This window comes from Nelumbo nucifera, chromosome 8, assembly GCF_055504915.1.
Source record: "Nelumbo nucifera cultivar China Antique chromosome 8, China Antique-T2T, whole genome shotgun sequence".
NCBI classification, from domain to species: Eukaryota; Viridiplantae; Streptophyta; class Magnoliopsida; order Proteales; family Nelumbonaceae; genus Nelumbo; species Nelumbo nucifera.
In genome coordinates, this window is record NC_142656.1 from 51537477 (window position 1) to 51556421 (window position 18945).

Sequence of the window (18945 nt, forward strand, 5' to 3'; positions counted from 1 at the left end):
AGACCAACTTGGTATAATTCAAAAATCATTACACCAATTTGGTAAAAGTTCACAACAAACTCTTGGCTATAAATTCTTTCTATCAAGTTCTCTTAGTCTCTCTCTACCTATTGTTCTCCCTCAATATCTTTCTCTCCCGCTCCCACTCTCGTTCTTTTTTTTTATTTTTCTTCTACACTTATATGGTATTAGTTAGATCGATAAAAGAACATGAGACCAACTTGGTATAGTTCAAAAATCATTACACCAATTTGGTAAAAATTCACAAGAAACTCTTGGCTATAAATTCTTTCGATCAATTTCTCTTATTCTCTCTACCTATTTTTCTCCCTCAATCTCTTTCTCTCCCACTCCCTCTCTCGTTCTTTTTTTTTATTTTTCTTATACAAGTATATGGTATTAATCAGATTGTATAAAAGAACATGAGACCAACTTGGTATAATTCAAAAATCATTACACCAATTTGGTAAAAATTCAAAAGAAAAAATAATAAAAAAAGAACAAAAGAGGGAACAGGAAAAAGACTAAAGGAGAAAAAGAGAGAGAGAGAGAGAGAGAGAGAGAGAGAGAAAGAGAAAGAGAGAGAGAGGTTTCGATTTGGCTACAGACCAAAGCTAAGAGAGTGGGAGAGATAAAAGGAGCGGGAGATCAAGAGATGACTATGAGAGTGAGAGAAAAGGGAGGGAGATCAAGAGACAAAGGGAGTGGGAGAGAAACTGAAAACCTATTTTCAGTATAGGCTTTTTGTTGTGTCCAACATGGATTAAGAGTCCCATATTAGCAATAGCCACATAAGCATTCGATGACATGGCGAGGGTTTTTATAATTTGAAAAGTAGAACTGGTTGTCAAAGTTTTGTTGGTCTTTAGACCAACTTGCAACCTAATTTTAAATGTACAACTAGCTTTGACTATAATTTTCCCTTTAAATTGTATATTTCATTTATATTGTAGAAAATAAATTTTACGTATCACACTTAATTTTTGTTTGTTTATGATGTCATTTGACATAAGCCATTAACCCACCGCCCAAAAAGAAAAATATTTGATTTCTAGGTTGACATTACATTTTTATTACATTTCTATCAATGATAAAATTATTTCTTATGTAAAATACTTATTTTTGTTCAATATAATGAATGCATAGTATTAGAGATGTACCCAATATTTAATGTTTTATAAATATATGACATTAGATATGTGCCCAAATTTTTCTCTATCTTTTTTTTTTGTGATTCTTTCATATTCTATTTTAAAAAAAAATATTATTTGACTATGGCACCACCCTCGTATCGTATCTTTTAAAAAACGATATAGGATACGCATGAAAATTGGATGTTTCGTCTTTTTTCATGTGTATCGGACCCATATTGGGGCGTATCAGTAGCGTATCGATGAAAAAGATACATCCAAAAACTAAAAATAAAAAAAAATAAAGGGGGAAAGCAAGCTTCTTTCCCCAAAATAAGCACTATTTCACCCCCAAATGACTCTAAAACTCTAAACTTCATTTCTAGAGTGCTAGATTTGTAAAATTTTGCAAGAAACAAGTGTGAATCGTTATTTTTTTGTAAGATTTTTCAAATTTTGAAAAAATATGGCAAAAATAGGTAACTTGTTTCAATCTTTTATAATATCTTGTGATTTCTTTTTTATTTCTTGAATGTTTAAATTTATGTTGATCTACATTTCTTACATTCAAAATCACCAATTTTTTCTACTATTTATAGATTTATGGAAATTTCATGAAAATATTTGGGGAAAATATAAATTAACAAAAAATTTGAAAATGTAAGTTTTTTCTCTGCCTATATAGACTAAATATGTTTTAGATCTATGGATTTATCTATCATATCCATAGAGCAATTGAAATTTCGTCTTTAATTTTTTTTTACATTTTTAGAATTAAAATAAATAAATAATAACTAATTATGTTTTATCATTTGATCATAACAATTGAATATATTATAATTCTATGGATGATCTATCATATCCATAGACCAATTGAAATTTCTTCTTTAATAAATATTTTTTTTTATTTTTTAGAATTAAAAATTAATTAATTATATTTTATCATTTGATCACAATGACTGAATATATTATAATTCTATGGATGATCTATCATATCCACAATTGAAATTTCTTATTTAATAACTATTTTTTGAATATACTTAATATAAAAAATAATTTATAGTTGGGCTAGCCCAATGGGCCAGCCCAACCTGTTTTAAGTCAGGCTTGAAGCCTTGAACATAAATTTAGACCCATGGGTTTCTGCTTGTGCCTGACTTTTTTGGGCCAGGCTTGGGCTTTCTCAGAAAAACTAGCCAAAGCGTGAGCCCAAGTTTATAAGATATTATATAATAAAACATGTATTTTATATGATAAAAATATACATATAATATGTTCTTTTCTTTATTCCTCTTCTCTTATTTCAAGCCACGAAATCTTTCATTATTTTTGGATTTTGAGATATTTGATATAAATAAATCAGTTTTTTATTGAGCAGAACCTAGGCCCGATGGTCGAGCTGGGCTCAGCTCGGGCCTGAATGTCTTCCGTTAATATAGAGACAAAAGCCTGGCCCAGACCAGCCCTTGAACAGGTCTAATTGTACGTCATTGTATGATATGTATTATTTTCAGATGGGTACCTGCAAGTTTAAAAATATGAAGATGTTCAAAGATTAATGTTCTTTACGTAGAATGTAGATTTCAAAAATCATTATAAATTTTTGCCTATTGTCCATATGGATAATTCGATACTTTACCTGTTTCTTCCAAATCAGAGATATGGTTATTCACCAATAGAACATCTTCCAATGTTATGCGGTAGAAAATGATTCGATTTTTTGGTAATTTGTAGAAATAGAAATAATAAAGACAGAGTAGTTACTTTATTAATATAAATTTATAAATTTGAATAAGATATTATCTTAGAAATTAATGAATTTGATATATTTTTAAATACAAAATAAATAACAACTTTTTTGTTCTTTACATAAATAAAGTATTGTTTATGAAATATTTAAGAATTTAAGATTATGTTGGATTATTTTTTGTTAATATATAAAAATAAAAATAAAAAAAAATTAGTATTCAAATATAATAGTTGCATATGATTTATGTCTAGCATATTCTACAATTTCATGTGTAATATATTTTTATATTAATTATATATATATATATATATATATATTTGTAATTATTAAGTAACAATTTAGCATAAAGAAGTAACTGAGTAAGAACATGTTAATGGCTTTATACATGTGGTGATCTGTAAAAATATATACATTGTCTCAAACTCTTGATAAATGTCTATCCATAAAGCTTTAATGATAATACATTTATTCATATAAGCTATTAGAATATGCATTTATTATGTATTTATATCTTATTCATAGTTATTAGGTAAGGCCGTAAACGGTATACATTTGTCCGAATTAAAGCTTGGGTTGAATATGAATAATTTTCAATTTATTTTGTTCATTGAAATACAATATCGAATTTGATGCATTTATTATTATCATTTTTAATTTAATTTATTTATACTATTCAATATCCCATTGCAATTGGAATCGGAATTCAATTACAATCTGATATAAATACATACCCATATATCCAAAATATATCTGTGATACATACCCATTTCTGACGACATGCAATACAAATAGGTAAGAGTAAAACCTTACATAGTATAGGATTTTACAAGGTCAGATGCAAGAGTCGAGATTCTAAAATTCAGGGAGATTTCAAAATGACCCAAACAATTGGCAGAAAAAAAAGGAAAACAAGGTCCAAAGCTTTGTAGGCCAGGGACCATCCAACATAGCTAGTGATATCAACTGAAAAGGAAAAAGAAAAGGGAACAGGGGTGATTGTTGAATGCTGGCATACTTCCACAACTACCAACTTTTATCTTCGTAAATAGACAATCAGACAACTACATGGACGTACCCTCACTGATGCAGAGGGCATACGAGTGACAGTGCAGGGCGCAGCTGAAGCGGTTGTCATACTTGACACAGAAAGCAAAAGCATCCCTTCTCTCGTGACTCGGAATGAATTGGATAGCAGCTGCCTTTAAAAGATTTTACAAGCACGATCAAGCCACATCAAAGAAAGTACAAGGAGATGGATACAATGTCTCTGCATAGAGTCATTTTGTTTAACAGAGGAAGGGCAAACCAACCCAGATCAGAAGTCCTCCCTGTTGCCATTCATTTTCTTCGTAGAAGATAAAGAATAACGCAGGTTAGTTATTTCAGTACATGCCAAACAAGCCAAATTGAAAATTCCACATCTTGCAACTAATTTTACAGAACCAAGGAACTTCCGAAAGAGTTTTTCCTTGATTGCAATCAAATCTACAAAGTGTTATACATACAAATACATACATACAGTTTACAGAAATAATAAATACATATATTTACTAGCTTTACAGTATTATACTAGCTGCTCAAAGCAGGTGACCCAATCTTGTGTTGGCTTCAATATCCTCGTTCTAAGAACAATTGCTCAGGACCAGCTGTATTGTGCATTTCCTCTTCCCATTGTTAGGGAAGGACAAGGGATGTTTGTTACCTTGTTTTACTCATGGTTATGGCATTAACAGGAGACTTCAAAATGCTCTTTAAATGAACCACATGTCTCCAAAGCATGAAGCTCTGCACAACATAAAAAAAAAATTAAAAAAAAAAAAAACTAAAGATGCAACAATTATTAGTTGGTTATTGTATGTCATTGGTGGCTTAGCCCATCAACAGAAAGAAGACTATTCCGAGTGGGAAGTTTAATTCTCTATTACAGCATTTACTTGCAACCCACTCATATAGCTTGTTGTATTAGCATTAAAACGAGAACATCTTTAACAATCATTTCAACTTAGTGATCTAAAAATGGAGGGAAAACTGTACCAGAAAAAGGCCAGGTGACGGTTCAAACAGTCAACAGGCCGGTTGTGCCATCTTTGCTCTTAAGAGACAAGTTTTCTGTCATGTTTTAAGGCCATGTTTGGGAGGTGCTTATTCACAATAAGAGTTTATTTGGGCCATTAAGCACTTTTTGGTATTTGGGAAATAAGCCTGAAATAAGTGCTTATTTTAAAAATAAGGACTTATTTTTTAAGCCCAAATTTCCAACTTTTTTTAAGTGCTAATACAATAAGCACTTATTCAATTTTTTTCTTCCAAAATTATCCCTAATTGAATTTTAAAATACCACTTATAAAATTATCCCTAGTTGAACTTTATAAAAGTACTTTTATGAAAGCACTTTTATGAAAGCACTTTTATAAAAGTACTTTTACAAAAGCACTTTTATAAAAGTACTTTTACACGAGTACTTTTAAGAAAGTACTTTTATGAAAGCACTTTAATGAAAGCGCTTCTATGCAATTATTTTTATGAAAGCACTTTTACAAAAGCACTTTTTTGAAAGCACTTTCACAGTACTACTTTTACGAAAGCACTTTTATGAAAGCATTTTTACGAAAGCTCTTTTATGAAAGCACTTTTATGAAAGCACTTTTACCATAGTGCTTTTATAAAAGTACTTTCATAAAAGTGCTTTAATAAAAGTATTTTCATAAAAGTGCTTTAATAAAAGTACTTTCATAAAAGTGCTTTCACAAGGGTACTTTCTTAAAAGTGCTTTCGTAAAAATACTTTTATAGAAGTGCTTTTGTAAAAGTGCTTTCAGAAAAGTGTTTCTATAAAGTACTTCGATAAGTGTTTTTATAAAAGTAATTTAATAAAAATGCTTTCAAAGGGTATATTTTGAAAATCTGAGAAAATGAAGGACAAAATAGTCACAAATGCTCTAATCATTTTGCCTAACTGTAATCTTATAATCAAATCCAAGGCCTTCCCCTTCAGCAAAAACCAAAGGGATGAAATACTCTAATCTTTTTGCCCAAGTGTGTTGTAATAGATAGCAAACCTAGAAGCATGTGCAACTTCAATGTGAATGCTTGGATACCTTTTTCCCCCGGAGTCTAGACAACCACAGTAAACATCAAAACAATAAATAGATAAATGACAGACACTCAAATGCTTCAGGATGTACACATTATAAGAACAAATTTTACAATAAATTAGAGTAACGCACCTTCACCAGACAACTGTTCAAATCGAGCAACGATGTGCTTCCCGTAAGTGTACTTCTTCAGAGCATGAAGATGAACTTTTATACGGCTAAGCAATATTTCTCGTTGCTTATCAGTACAAATTTCAAGAACCTTTTGGACAACATAATTCGCAAATTGGTCCTTCATCATAACCTGCAGAGCACAAAAGTCAAAAAAGTTACAACTAACTCAGACGAATGAAGGTTTCAAATTTGCAAGATAGAGAAGTATTGCAAACTCTTGTATGAGTTCTATAATATCCAGATAATTATACATTAAGAGTATTAAATGTCAAAGTCAAGGGTTCACAATCAAGATCACGCACAACGCCAAAGTGTGGGCAGACCACAATAAAGGAAGTACAAGCAGATAATTGTTTGACCAAGCAAAAGCATCATTTTTTTAGTATGAATATCCTGTTACCGCTTCCACCAACACTTAAATCCTTTATATGGTTGCTGTCATTAAACAGTATTTTACAGAGGATCCATTCTTTTTCCTCTTGATAATTAAGAGGTTTTCTTGAAAAGAAAGGCATACTGCTAAAGAACAAGGACTGATTTACACAGAACACAACCTTAAACAATAGACACCCCATAAGATAGAATGTCATTTGTTCCAAAAGCCCGAGAAAGATAAGCCTTTGAAGTCCCCCAAAAATACTAAATTTTCTTCAGGTTCCCTACTATATGCCTTTCAAAATCTCGTAGTAGATCATTTAAAAAAGAAGTTTATATTTTGCAAGCCAATGTGTTTTGTATGGGGAGTTCACGGAATTTGCAATTCGTTTATTCAAGTTTAGACCAGCAGAATTATGTGGAAGTTCCTTGCCAGGTTGTTCAGCGAATCCAAACATGAATCCTTATCTGCCATTTCATTCTGTTCAGTGCCATATCATTGTCAAACTATGGACCCCTAAATTTCTCTATCATTACAAGACAAAAATAAAAATATTCTCAAATCTGTTGCTGATAAAAAAAAAAGAACTTCTAAATTTCCACCTTTATCATTCAGTCCCATCTGAGTTGAGGAGTACATTACCAATTTTAGACACAACAAAGCCAATTTTCCTTTCCCCAAGGTACATTCAACGTTTTAAAAGTACAAGGCGCAAAAAAGGCACAGAGGTCAATTTTGCCTGAGGCACAAGGCGAAGTGCATGCCTTTTTGAAGCAAGGAACAAAAATACAAAAAAAAAATGCTAAATATTCAAAAAAATGTCAGAAAATTCAAAAACAAAAAAGCCAAAAAAATTCAAAAAAATATTAAACATAATATTAATAAAAAATATAAACTTAAATTTAAAATAAATGTTTTAAAAAACCTATTATCTAAGATTAAAATACATAAACATAAAATGAAAGCATATTCAAATGAGAATTTAAAAATAAAATCAAACATATAAAACATTTTCAAGCATGTAAAACCTCTAATCTCTTTTATCACTCAATTGCATTACTTCAAGTAGCTAAAGTAATGTAAAACATATTACATTCCTGATTCTGAGAACCCCCTATTTGCTAATGTTGTTCATTCATTCATCCTAATAAAATATTTTCTTAAAAAGCAATTAAAATTATAAATTCGTTATTTTTTGTGAGAGAACTAAGAATTAAACACCTAGCATGGACTTGTTTGGTCTTGCCTCGAAGGGCATGGCACGGGGGTCCCCCAGGCCCAGCTGCTATGTTCAAAAAAAGCAAAAAAACATCAAATTTTCAAAAGGCGCACACCTGGGCTGAGGTGCAAGGCACATCAAGCGCACCAGGCGTGCACCTTTCGAAAGGGCCGCACCTAGGACCTAGGCGAGGCACATACCCTAAAATGTACCTCACCTGTGCGCCTAGGCACACCTTTTAAATCATTGGGTAAATTCAGGGGGGTTTCTAGGTTTATATCATGCCTTACCTAGTGTTTTAAAAGGCATACCTAGACACAAAAGCAAGGTACATTTTAAGGCACCTTGCTTGAACCCAGGCAACACCCCTTTTTTTATCAATCAGGCAACACCCCTTTCAAATGATGTACGCCTTTTATTATTTTTTTTGGTATCCTTTTTATACATTATGAAGTGTGTGTAACCTTTATAGTGGTCTATTAACTTCCAACTAACATTTTATTGGTGCATGTTCACTAATAAATTTTTTTGGTAAGTAAATAACAAGAATTTTATTAAAAGAAAAGAAGTTGTAAAAAGAGGATGATAAGACAGCACCCAGGAACAAAGAAAACCAAACAAAACAAAAGAGCCATCTATCAAACTAGATAACAGGCTCTGCATTACATATTTGATATCCCAGGACCTCTCCTAACCCACTCGCAAAATCCTCCTTTCTTAATTGACTGAATTCAGGAAGAACCAACACCCGTTCTACCACTGATATGCCCACAGCAGCAACCATCTTCTCCATGCTACAAGCCTTGTCTTCAAATGTCCTGTTTCTTTCCTTCCATATGTTCCAGCATATTGCAAATGGGATACAACTCCATAGCATCCTCACCTTCTTGCTCCCAGACAGCCTGGGCCATGTAGAAAATCTCGGCTGTTGAGGTTGGATGAAATCCAGACACGCTGAACATGGAAGTAAAAACATTCCACAGGAATCTTGGAAAATTGCATGAGATGAATAGGTGAAACATGTTCTCCTCCTGCTCATCACAAAGGCAGCACCTGGAAGCCATATTAAAACCTCTGGATTTCAAGTGATCGGCTGTCAAAATGATGTCCATTGCTATCAGCCAGGCCAGGGCCTCCACTCTTGGAGGGACTGGATTTCCCCAGATGCCCTTAATGTGATTTACATCTGAGATAGCCCTGCTTGCAGCCTCCAGTTTCTCTAAGAGAGAGATGCATTCTTCAACTTCTCTGTTCAATAAAGGCCTCCTGAATTTCGGACTCCAAATCAACTGCTCTCCCGTCCTATCATAACAGCCACTGATGGTATTTTCAGCCTCTGATAACCTATACAATCTTGGACATAATTCACACAGCCTTCCCACCCCACACCACTCATCCTCCCAGAACATGATTTTAGATCCATCCCCTACTACAAAGCTGGTTAGGTCTCTGAATTTCTTGTTAAAGGTCATGATCCCCTTTCAAACACCCACCCCAGTGGAAGCCCTCACCCTCTTTGATTCCCAACCAAATATCACAACTCCATATTTCCCCACCTCATAGTGCTTGTGCACTAATAATGGACCATTAACTTTTAAAAGCAACAAACACCCAAGTGTATCTCTGATCCCTAACCCAATGTTTTAAAAGCACAAGGGCCAATTTGCACCTGAGGCGCAAGGCGCAAGGCGAGGCACGAGCCTTTTTTAGAAAGGTACAAAATTACAAAGTAAAAGCTAAAAAATCAAAAAAAAAAGTCAGAAGATTCAAAAAACAAAATGCCGAAAAAAATTTATAAAAATGTAAAAAATTCAAAAAAATATATTAAACATAATGTTAATATAAAACATAAACTTAAATTTTAACATGAATGCTTAAAAAAACCTATTATCTAAAATTAAAATACATAAAATAACATGTCAAGCGTATTCAAATGAAAATTTAAAAATAAAAGCAAACATATAAAGCATTTTCAAGCATGTAAAACCCACAATCTCTTTTTCTCCTTAATTTCATTGCTTCAAGTAGCTAATGTGATGTAAAACATATTGCATTCTTGATTCTCTGAGTCACCTTTGTACCACACCCCTCGAGGCAAGCCCAAACAAGTCTATGTTAGGGTCTGAAATTCTTTTTTCTCATATATAAAATAATGATTGTATAACTTTCGTTGCCTCATGCACCTATTGAAAGGGGTTGCCTAGGACCTGGGCGAGGCGCATACCCCAAAATGCACCTCACCTATGCTCATAGGCACGCCTATATCACTACCCTAACCTTAAAATAGAGTTAACTGCAACCAAAAATCACACTAGCTACTTGAAATAACGTTTCAACCTCATAGGATTAGGAAAGCAAGATGCTTAACATCAAACTAGCTACTTGAAGTAATGTAACTAGGAGAAGAACATAGACATTGAGAGTTTCACATGCTTGAATTGTGAGTGCTTGAAGCACTTTGTTACAACCCACATCCGTTTACTTTCATTTTCACTCAAATTTGGTTTACATATTATGCTTATGTATTTTGAATTGAAATAATAAGCTTTAAAAAAAAATCTTTTGGAATTGATGTTCACATATTGTTTATGTATTAATGATTTCTATTTTAACTACTTTTCGAAGTTTTACACCTCGCTTCACCCACATGCATGCCTCGCCTTGCACCTTGAGCACTATAAGGTGCTTGTCCCTTTCTTTGGCCTCTAATTTTTACAATAAATACTGTACCTATGTCACCTGGATACCTTTACATGCCTAACATACCATCACCATATCAGAGATGATACTAGGATATTGCATTGAATTTGGCAAAGCCACAAGTCTTGAGAAAAACTTAGCTTCAAAAACTAGACATAAAATGCATGACATAAGCATATTATATGGAATACACATACACATACCCATGTCCAGAATTTTAAAAAATGGAATCACACCCATGTTTCCCATTATCTGGGCAAGTGGCATTAGATGACTTTACCTCCTTTTCAATTGAAGTTTATCCATCAGTCAGCCTTGTATGTGTGCTCTATGAATCCCTACATTTTTTTTTTATCAATAACACCAGCTTCATTAAATTAAAAGAAAAGAGGGAATATGGATACAAGAGGGGAGATAAAATATCTTAGCTCCCCAAAAACAGAAAACAAAGGGAGTACAAAGAGAAAAGATTAAAAACTAGCCCAAAATACAGACTCGCTATTCACTCCTTGCTTGGCCAACCCATCCGCAAATGAGTTGGCACTCCTCTTCACCCAGTTGTACTGAATCTCAATGTCCCTACCCATCCATAAGAACTGTTTTTTTTCATTGTTAAAGTTCCACAAACCACTGTCCTCTGTCTTCAACCAACTAACCACCACCTTCGGATCACCTTCCAGGATCAAATGGCTAATATTTAATTCCTTTGCTCTTCGAATTCCTTCAAGCATTGCAAGGATCTCAGCCCTAAGAGAGTCACCTTCTCCAATAGGGCCAGAGAATAAAGCAATAACAATCCCTTCCTCATTCCTGAAAACTCCTCCAATCCCACAAGGCCCTGGATTCCTTACACGGCTGCCATCAGAATTCAGCTTTATAAAGCCCGAGGGGGGAGGGGACCAAAACGGAGAAAGAGTACTCTTGCATCCAGCAATGGAAGCAATCTCTTTCCAGTTTCTTAGCAAGTCATCAACAGGAAAATCTGAAAACAACTCCAAAGATTTTAGCCAGTGGACAGCCCTTAAAAGGATTCGATCTAACAATTCTTCCAATGTTCTTTCCTTGTCGAAAAAAATACGTGAGTTTCTTTCTTCCCACAATGACCAGCATACCGTTGCCCTAATACACCTTCACATAGTCTTCCCTCGCTTCTTAAGCCAACTAAAAAAAAAAAGGAGAAAACAAACCTTGGACCGTCTCTGGAGGATACCAAGAACACCCAAAGCGGGAGAAAACCCACTCCCATACAGTTTTACCAACCTTACAAGAGACCATGAGGTGGTAGCCAGATTCCCCATCAGCTTTACAAAGAGCACATCTATTAGGAAATAGACAATAGTTGGGTCTCTTTCTCTGAAGTAAGTCAAAAGTGTTGATCCTTTCCAGGAAAATTTCCCAACAAAAAAAACAACCCGAGGAATAGACCTGCTCCAAATTTCCTTAACCAAAAAGGACAACCCAAAGGGAATAGGAGGTTGAGTTAAGGTTTCAAAGAATGAAACACAAGAAAAGGTACCAGAGCTAGAAGGGGTCCAAAATCTGGTGTCTTCCTTAGTAGGGTTTAGGAAGACAATCTCAAGGGAGGCAAACAAAGTTACCAAGCTATCCATGTTTGTATCCCTAATTGCCCTATGCAGGCCTAGGTTCCACCCAAAGCCAAAAGTGGAAGCTGAAGGGACCAAGAAAGAAGATATGGATTCATTTTTCAAGTCTGATAGAGCATACAAGGAAGGAAACTGGTCCTTCAGAGGAGAATCCCCGACCCGAAGTTGTTCCAAGAATTTTATTCGGTTACCGGAGTTTAGGCCATACCTGATCCAAGGGGAGAAAACTAGAAGCAGATTGTGAATGGATTTCCAAGGAGAAGCAACTGAGGCCCTTGCCAAGATTCCAGGATCCCAGCCATTGTCTTCCAGCCAATGTATGCTAGCCACAATCTTAGTCCACAATTTATCCCTTTCCAATGAAAACCTCCACAACCATTTCCCCAACAGAGCCATATTCCTTTTCTTGAAATTACCAATCCCAAGACCTCCTAGTTTTTTACACCTAGTGACCACCTCCCAACTCACCCTATGATCTCTCTTCTCCTCTCTAGGCTCCCAGAGAAAGTTCCTTATTAATTTTTCCAAAAGATTGGAAGCCTTTGAGGGGATCTTAAACATTGACAAATAGTAGACAGGAAGGTTAGCTAGGGCAAACCTAATGAGAGTGACTCTCCCACCTAAAGAAAGATAATTTCTCTTCCAGGCCGCCAGCCTCTTCTCAAACCTCTCCACTACCGGAGTCCAAAAGCTAACACTCCTAGGATTATCTCCTAAAGGGAGGCCCAAGTATGTCAAGGGTCTGTCCGAAATTACACAACCTAGCTCACCTGCAAATTCCATTAGGTCCCTTTCATTCACATTCACTCCCGCCACACAACTCTTATCAAAGTTCACCTCGAGGTTAGATATCTACTCAAAGAGTTGTATTGTCAACTTTAGATTCCATATCCAATTGAAGTTCCCTCCTTCACAGAATAGGATAGTATCATCTGCAAACTATAGAAGTGTTAAGGGAACCTCCTCCCTTCCTACTCCCCACCTTCTTATCAAATTCCTCGAGTCTGCTCTATGGATCAATCTCCCAAGCACATCAACAATCAAGGTGAAAAGAAAGGGGGAAAGAGGATCTCCTTGTCTTAGACCTCTCAACGCAAGAAACAAGTCAACCACAATGTTGTTCACCAGGATAGAATAATGACAAGTCCTAACACAGCCCCAAATCCACTTACACCACCTGTCTCCAAAACCAAAACTCCTCAACACTTCCATCAAGAAAAACCAATCAACCAAGTCATAAGCCTCCTCTAAATCCAATTTGCAAACCACTCCCTTCTTTGACTTCCTAAAGCTCTCCAAGCTCTCATTTAAAATGAGAATCTGATCGGTGATTTGTCTTCCCTCCACAAAAGCACCTTGGTTGGGTGCAATAATAGAGGGAAGCACCTTCTTTATCCTGAGAGACAGCACCTTTGCAATGATTTTGTACAATCTAGTCACCAGACTGATAGGTCTAAAATCTTTCGATTGTGATGCATCTTTCTTCTTTGGGACCAAAGCAATGAAAGTTGAGTTCAAGCACGGATTTATTACTCCCCTTCTGTGGAACTCCTCAAAAACTGATCTAAGATCATTCTCCAAAATATCTCAGCAGTCCTGGTAGAAGGCCATTGTGAAACCATCTAGATCCAGAGCTTTTGTCCTATCCATTGAGAATATTACTTCCTTTATCTCTTCCATATCAAAACTTTTTTCTAACCTCTCTCTCTTCTCTGCACATAGAGTCGGCCAATCCAATCCCTCCAACCACACTCTCTCATTCATAGGCCTTCTAAAAATAGATTTGAAGTGGTTTACTAGAGCCTCTGCAATTTCTGCCAGGTGGGACAACACTGCTCCATCAACTTCCAAATTAGAGATGAAATTCTTCTTTCTCCTCCCATTTGTCACTGAATGGAAAAACCATATGTTTCTGTCTCTCACCTTTAGCCACTTACACCTGGATTTTTGCCTCCAACTGATTTCCTCCTTAACCAAAATGTCCTCCATCTGCCTCCTCAAAACCCATCTCAACTTCCTTTCTTCCTCTCCAAAGGAACATCTCTCTTCCTTCAGGTCCAAATCCTCAATGTGCTCCACCAGAACTTGTTTTCTCTCTTCTAATCATCCAAACTCCAGCCTATTCCACTCCTTTAATTGTGATTTTAAGTATTGGAGTTTCTTGTGGAACCTCATTCCCTCCCAATCAACTACCGGATTAACTTGCTCCCACCACTCTCTGATCTTCTCAATGAAAACTAGATGAGTCAACCACATGTTTTCAAACCTGAAACAGGTAGGCCCAAATCCTCTTATTTCCTCCTTGACCAACACTATAGGCCAGTGGTCTAAAGTAAGTCTTGGGAGAGCCCTAGAAGTAATATTGCCCCAATGTTCCTCCCAATCTATTGAGAATAAAAATCTGTCCAACTTAGAGCAAATTGGCCTTGATTGAAGGTTGGACCAAGTGAAGTTATTATTTAGGAAAGGAAGTTCTTTAAGTTCAAAAGAGTCCACAAATTGGTTGAACTTCCTCATACTTGTTGTCACTCTTTGTCTGGGGTTGTTGGTTTCCTTTGTAAATCTCACTACATTAAAATCCCCTCCCACACACCAAGGTCCATCCTAGAGGCCTCTAATGTCACTCATTTCTTCCCATAATTTCTCCCTCTGCCTATAGTCATTGGGGTCATACACATTTGTTAGTACCCATTCATACCCATCGTCCACCTATCTGAACTTTAGGGAGACAGAATGATCTCCAATTAGCTCCTCCACACCTATGAGTAAATCTTCTTTCCACAAGGTCACAATCCCTCCTGAGGAACCCCACGAGGGAGCAGCCACCCACCTTATACACCTAGAACTCCACACACTCCTTGCCCATCTGCAATCAAAATACATTCTTTCAAACTCCTAAAGCATTACCACATCCGGATTAAACTTCTTAATTACCTCTTTAAATGCCGCTCTCTTCCTAATGCTGCCCAACCCCCTCACATTTCAACTCAGGATTCTCATTGAAAACTCTTAGCCTTAACCCTAACTCCTCCAAGAACTAGTTAGACCCTTTTCTTCTATCCCCTTTCACCTCAAACTTCTTGTCCCCCTCAATATCTCTTTTCAATCTCTCCACTTCACTCAGCTTTCTCTTCTTCATCTTGCTGCCCTCTTTTTTTTGCATGTAAGCTTTTAGATCATTCGGGTTCTCCAGCTTGCACCCCAACTTTTTCACAAACTCTGCAACTGACTCCTCCCCACTAGTTTCCTCTTTTTTTGAAGTTGCACTCTCCTCACTCCTAGGAAACTTCTCATTCCTTCTCACATTACCTCCAACAACAGCCCTTTCTGTCCCCTCCATGCTCCCTCTCTACATTTCCTTCCTCTCCACTTCACCCAAAAGGCTCTCTATGATTTCCCATATTTTTGTCTCTCTGCAAGTTTTCTCACCCACTCCCCCCCCCTTGTGGACGCATTGTGGCTTTCAGACCAAGGGCTTCCAACTCTTGGTTGGGAGGAGAATCTGGAAAAAGGGACACAAAGTGCTCATCAGTAGCCAAAACAGAATTGACAGAGTTGAAGGATTTACTTGAGGCAGAGATGCGAGGAGAGAGCATAGGCGAGGGAGTGGTAGTCACTTCCTTTTTTGAGAAATTAGAGCACTCTGTCTCCCCGAGTTGGGGGAAGAAAATCCTTGTCATTGTATCAACACAAAGACCCCTTTATGTACCCAAGTATGTACCTCTCTGTGAGGTACCCTTGTTCAGCTTTGAGATGACCCGAACTACCTCCTTTTCGGCCTCTTGTAAAGCGCTAGAACTAGGGAAGGGCTCAGCCAAATTTGGGTTAAGATCATTCACCCACTCCTCCCCCTCCTCCTTTCCCACCCCCACCGAATCCCCTATGAACAAACAATCCAGGCTGAAAGAATCCCTGTTTTGTTCTTCAGATAGAGCTTCGTCTGCCGCACTGCCTAAACGCCCACAGGCTTCCGCTCTTTCATCATAGTTAGAATCTGAGCCGCAGCTTATCCAACCTTGTTCAGCCTCTTCCTTCTCTTCTATTAAAAATAAAAAACCACCTAATGCCTTCCCCGCCCCACGTGAAGGCTCACCCACTGACCCGTCCGGCCTAGCCTTCCTTAAAGTCGGTTCAGACAATGACTTTGAGCTCATCCGAACCTTACCCCTTTTAGCCACGTTAGCATAGGACGGGCCACCATCTTTAAGCAACCCAACTTCAAAAAAATTTGAATTAGAAGCCTTAATAGGAAAGCTTCGAGATTTGGGGCACCCCTACGACTGTTCCCCTTCCTCTGTAGTCCGCCCACATGCACCAGGCTTTCCTGCCAGCCCCTGAAGGCCACGTGTACACCAACCTGCAAACTCGTCAGCTCCTTCAACCTCTGCTCGTCTTCCCAGAGCGACACTTCATCTTCTAAAGCTAACCAGACCTTGTACCAGGCATCTTTTGAGAGAACTTCGAAGGCGCGAGGCAAGTACTCCGGCTTGATCCCAACAACCTTAAGTTCCACTGCTCTCAAGTTTCTTAAGTTAACCTCCAACAGAACTCCACCCAACGCCCTGACAATTTTCCTTAGTATTTGATCCTTCCAAAGGTTGAAAGGAAGATCGAGAAGTTTGATCAAGAAGCTGCCGACACTAGATTCAACTTCGTTACAAACTGGAGCCCAGTTCTGGACTTGAATCAAACTTCCCCCTACAAGGAATGTATTGAAATTTAGTTTCTTATCGCCAGTATCTAGCAAAGCTTTCTTTTTAGCAAAAGGCAACAACACTTCATCTTCATCTAAGCGCAACCTCTTTGCATCTACTTCTAAAACCTTCGTCCAATCTTCCATCACCCTATTTGCCACTAGGACCATCCTCTTCTCCCAACTCCAATTCCCTTCTTCCAAAGCTACTCATCGGAGGACAGTCGAGCTAGACACCAAAACTTCAGGGTAATGCTTAAAGCAGGGCACCTGATTATAGAGGACGGAAGGATTACAATCCTTCAAGCCAGGGACTTCTTCCACTCTCCCTTCGACCTCCAGAAGAAAAGCCTGAAGATTAAAAGCAAAGGAAGCCCACCCTCTCCGCTTTTGGCCTTCCTGAATACACAACACTTGCCTTTTGTTATTACCAAAGAGTTCGGTAACCATTATAAACCACCCGTTTCCATTCCTCTTTAGCACAGTTTCGAACCTCTTATTCCCATAGGTCAACGAGTTTCTCCAACCTTCTTCCCGTAAAGAAATAACAGTTCCATCTACAAAACCTTTCAACCACACACACGCCTCCTCTGATAGGAGAATCGTCGCCCTGCACCCTTCTCAGATTTTCAAGTGAACCTTCCCCTTGTCCTTCCCTACCAGCTTGAACCTCCTCTCCTCTCCCATGGTATAAGTGAGATTAGAATACCAATGTCAACCCTGCAAAACTCGTTTCTGCCGAGTCTCCTTGTTCTCTCTATGAAGTCTCAAGATTGTTTTTTCCTTAAGGTGGGACATTTCCTTTTTTTTGACCAATAATCTGTTTTGACACATTAATAAAACCTGATCTAATGTTTCTATCAGGTTAGATAGAAGAGTTTGTCCTCATAAAGAAACCTCAGTAATTCTTGGGTAGAAAAGTTACTCGTACCAAGATATTTGGGGGCAGGGGTCTTTTTTCTTGGGATAATGCCAGATGCAAGGGGTACTTTGGACTGCTCAAGGAACAGGACACCATAGAAAATAAATGCAAGCGGCAATGTGGCAGTTGGAAAGGATATCTACTTTTATCATAATGGGATAAAAAAATTGGAAAATTCAGTTGCCAAGGGTAAGTACCATAAGAAGACAGGCAGAGGAAGGTGAAGGCTAAAAGAGAAGTCATTAATATTCAGGGTAAAATTATAGTGCCAAAAGGGTATGATACCGGAAGGGTTTTGACCAATCAAACCACCTCCCCCCTGGATTTTTATGATACAAACTACCAACTGATTGATTACCACTTTTATGATACCACTTGATTGGTTATAAGCTTTTTAGAAGTTGTGCCTTTACAGTATCACAGTTAATCCCTGATATTAATTGCAAATTGGTGTCTCATGAGAGGGATGTAATGGTGGATCAGCTTGCAGAAGAATGGATAAGGGTTGTTGCTACTTGCTAGGCAGTTTTCTTCCAAACATTGGAGTTTCTTGGATATTAGTGCAGTTTCCTTGATGGATTGATATTCAATTCATTGGATGATCCTAATCTATAGTTGTTTCTTTCAGGACTTGTAATTATCTATGTTCATAGTTGTCTGTTTTTTTTTTTTATCAATAACCACAGAATTCATTGAAATAGGAAAAGAGTTACAGGGAAGTGGAGATAAAGATACTTACTCCCCAAAAAAGAAGTACAACTGATTTAAACACTCAGACCCTTACAATTGAGCCCAAAACCCAGAATTTCTAAAAACTCCTTGCCTAGCCAATCCATCAGCAAAAGAGTTAGCATTTCTTTTAACCCAAGTACATAGGACTTCCATATCCTTAATCAGCCACTAGAATTTTCTTTTCTCATTGTTGTAGCTCCACATCTTGGAAGTGTCTTCTTTCAGCCAATCCACAACAATCGCAGAATCTCCTTCTATAAGCAGTTTCTTGACTTGAATTTCTTTGGCCCTTTGTACCCCTTCCAACACAGCTAACACCTCAGCCCTCAAGGAGTCTCCCACTCCAATTGGACATGAGAACATAGCTATTACATTACCTCTCTCATCCCTTAGGACCCCTCCCCAATACCCAAAGGCCATGGATTCCCCATGCTACTGCCATCAAAATTTAGTTTGATAAAACCAGGAGGTGGAGGGTCCCACATGAGATTCAAAGTCTTCTTCCTTGAAACTGAGCTAGCACTTCTTTCCACTTTCTTAGCATATCATTT

The 18945-nt window shown here is 37.1% G+C and overlaps 1 protein-coding gene across 15 annotated transcripts in view; it reads right to left on the reverse strand.

The window, feature by feature from the left end:
• Positions 1-4286: 4286 nt before the first annotated feature.
• The window catches only part of PUM5 (pumilio 5), a 51392-nt gene continuing 36733 nt past the window's right edge, over positions 4287-18945 (reverse strand). For 8 of the 15 annotated variants that reach the window (XM_088892808.1, XM_088892810.1, XM_088892807.1 and 5 more), the window contains 2 exons: positions 6107-6278; positions 4287-4665 (listed from right to left, as the gene is read on the reverse strand). In XM_088892808.1, coding sequence (XP_088748934.1) covers positions 4607-4665; positions 6107-6278 — 231 coding nt within the window. In that variant the 3' untranslated portion in view covers positions 4287-4606. Of the gene's footprint in view, positions 4666-5938; positions 5994-6106; positions 6279-18945 lie in introns of all 15 variants that reach the window. The other 7 variants (XM_088892804.1, XM_010264923.3, XM_010264921.3 and 4 more) reach the window with 1 other exon arrangement.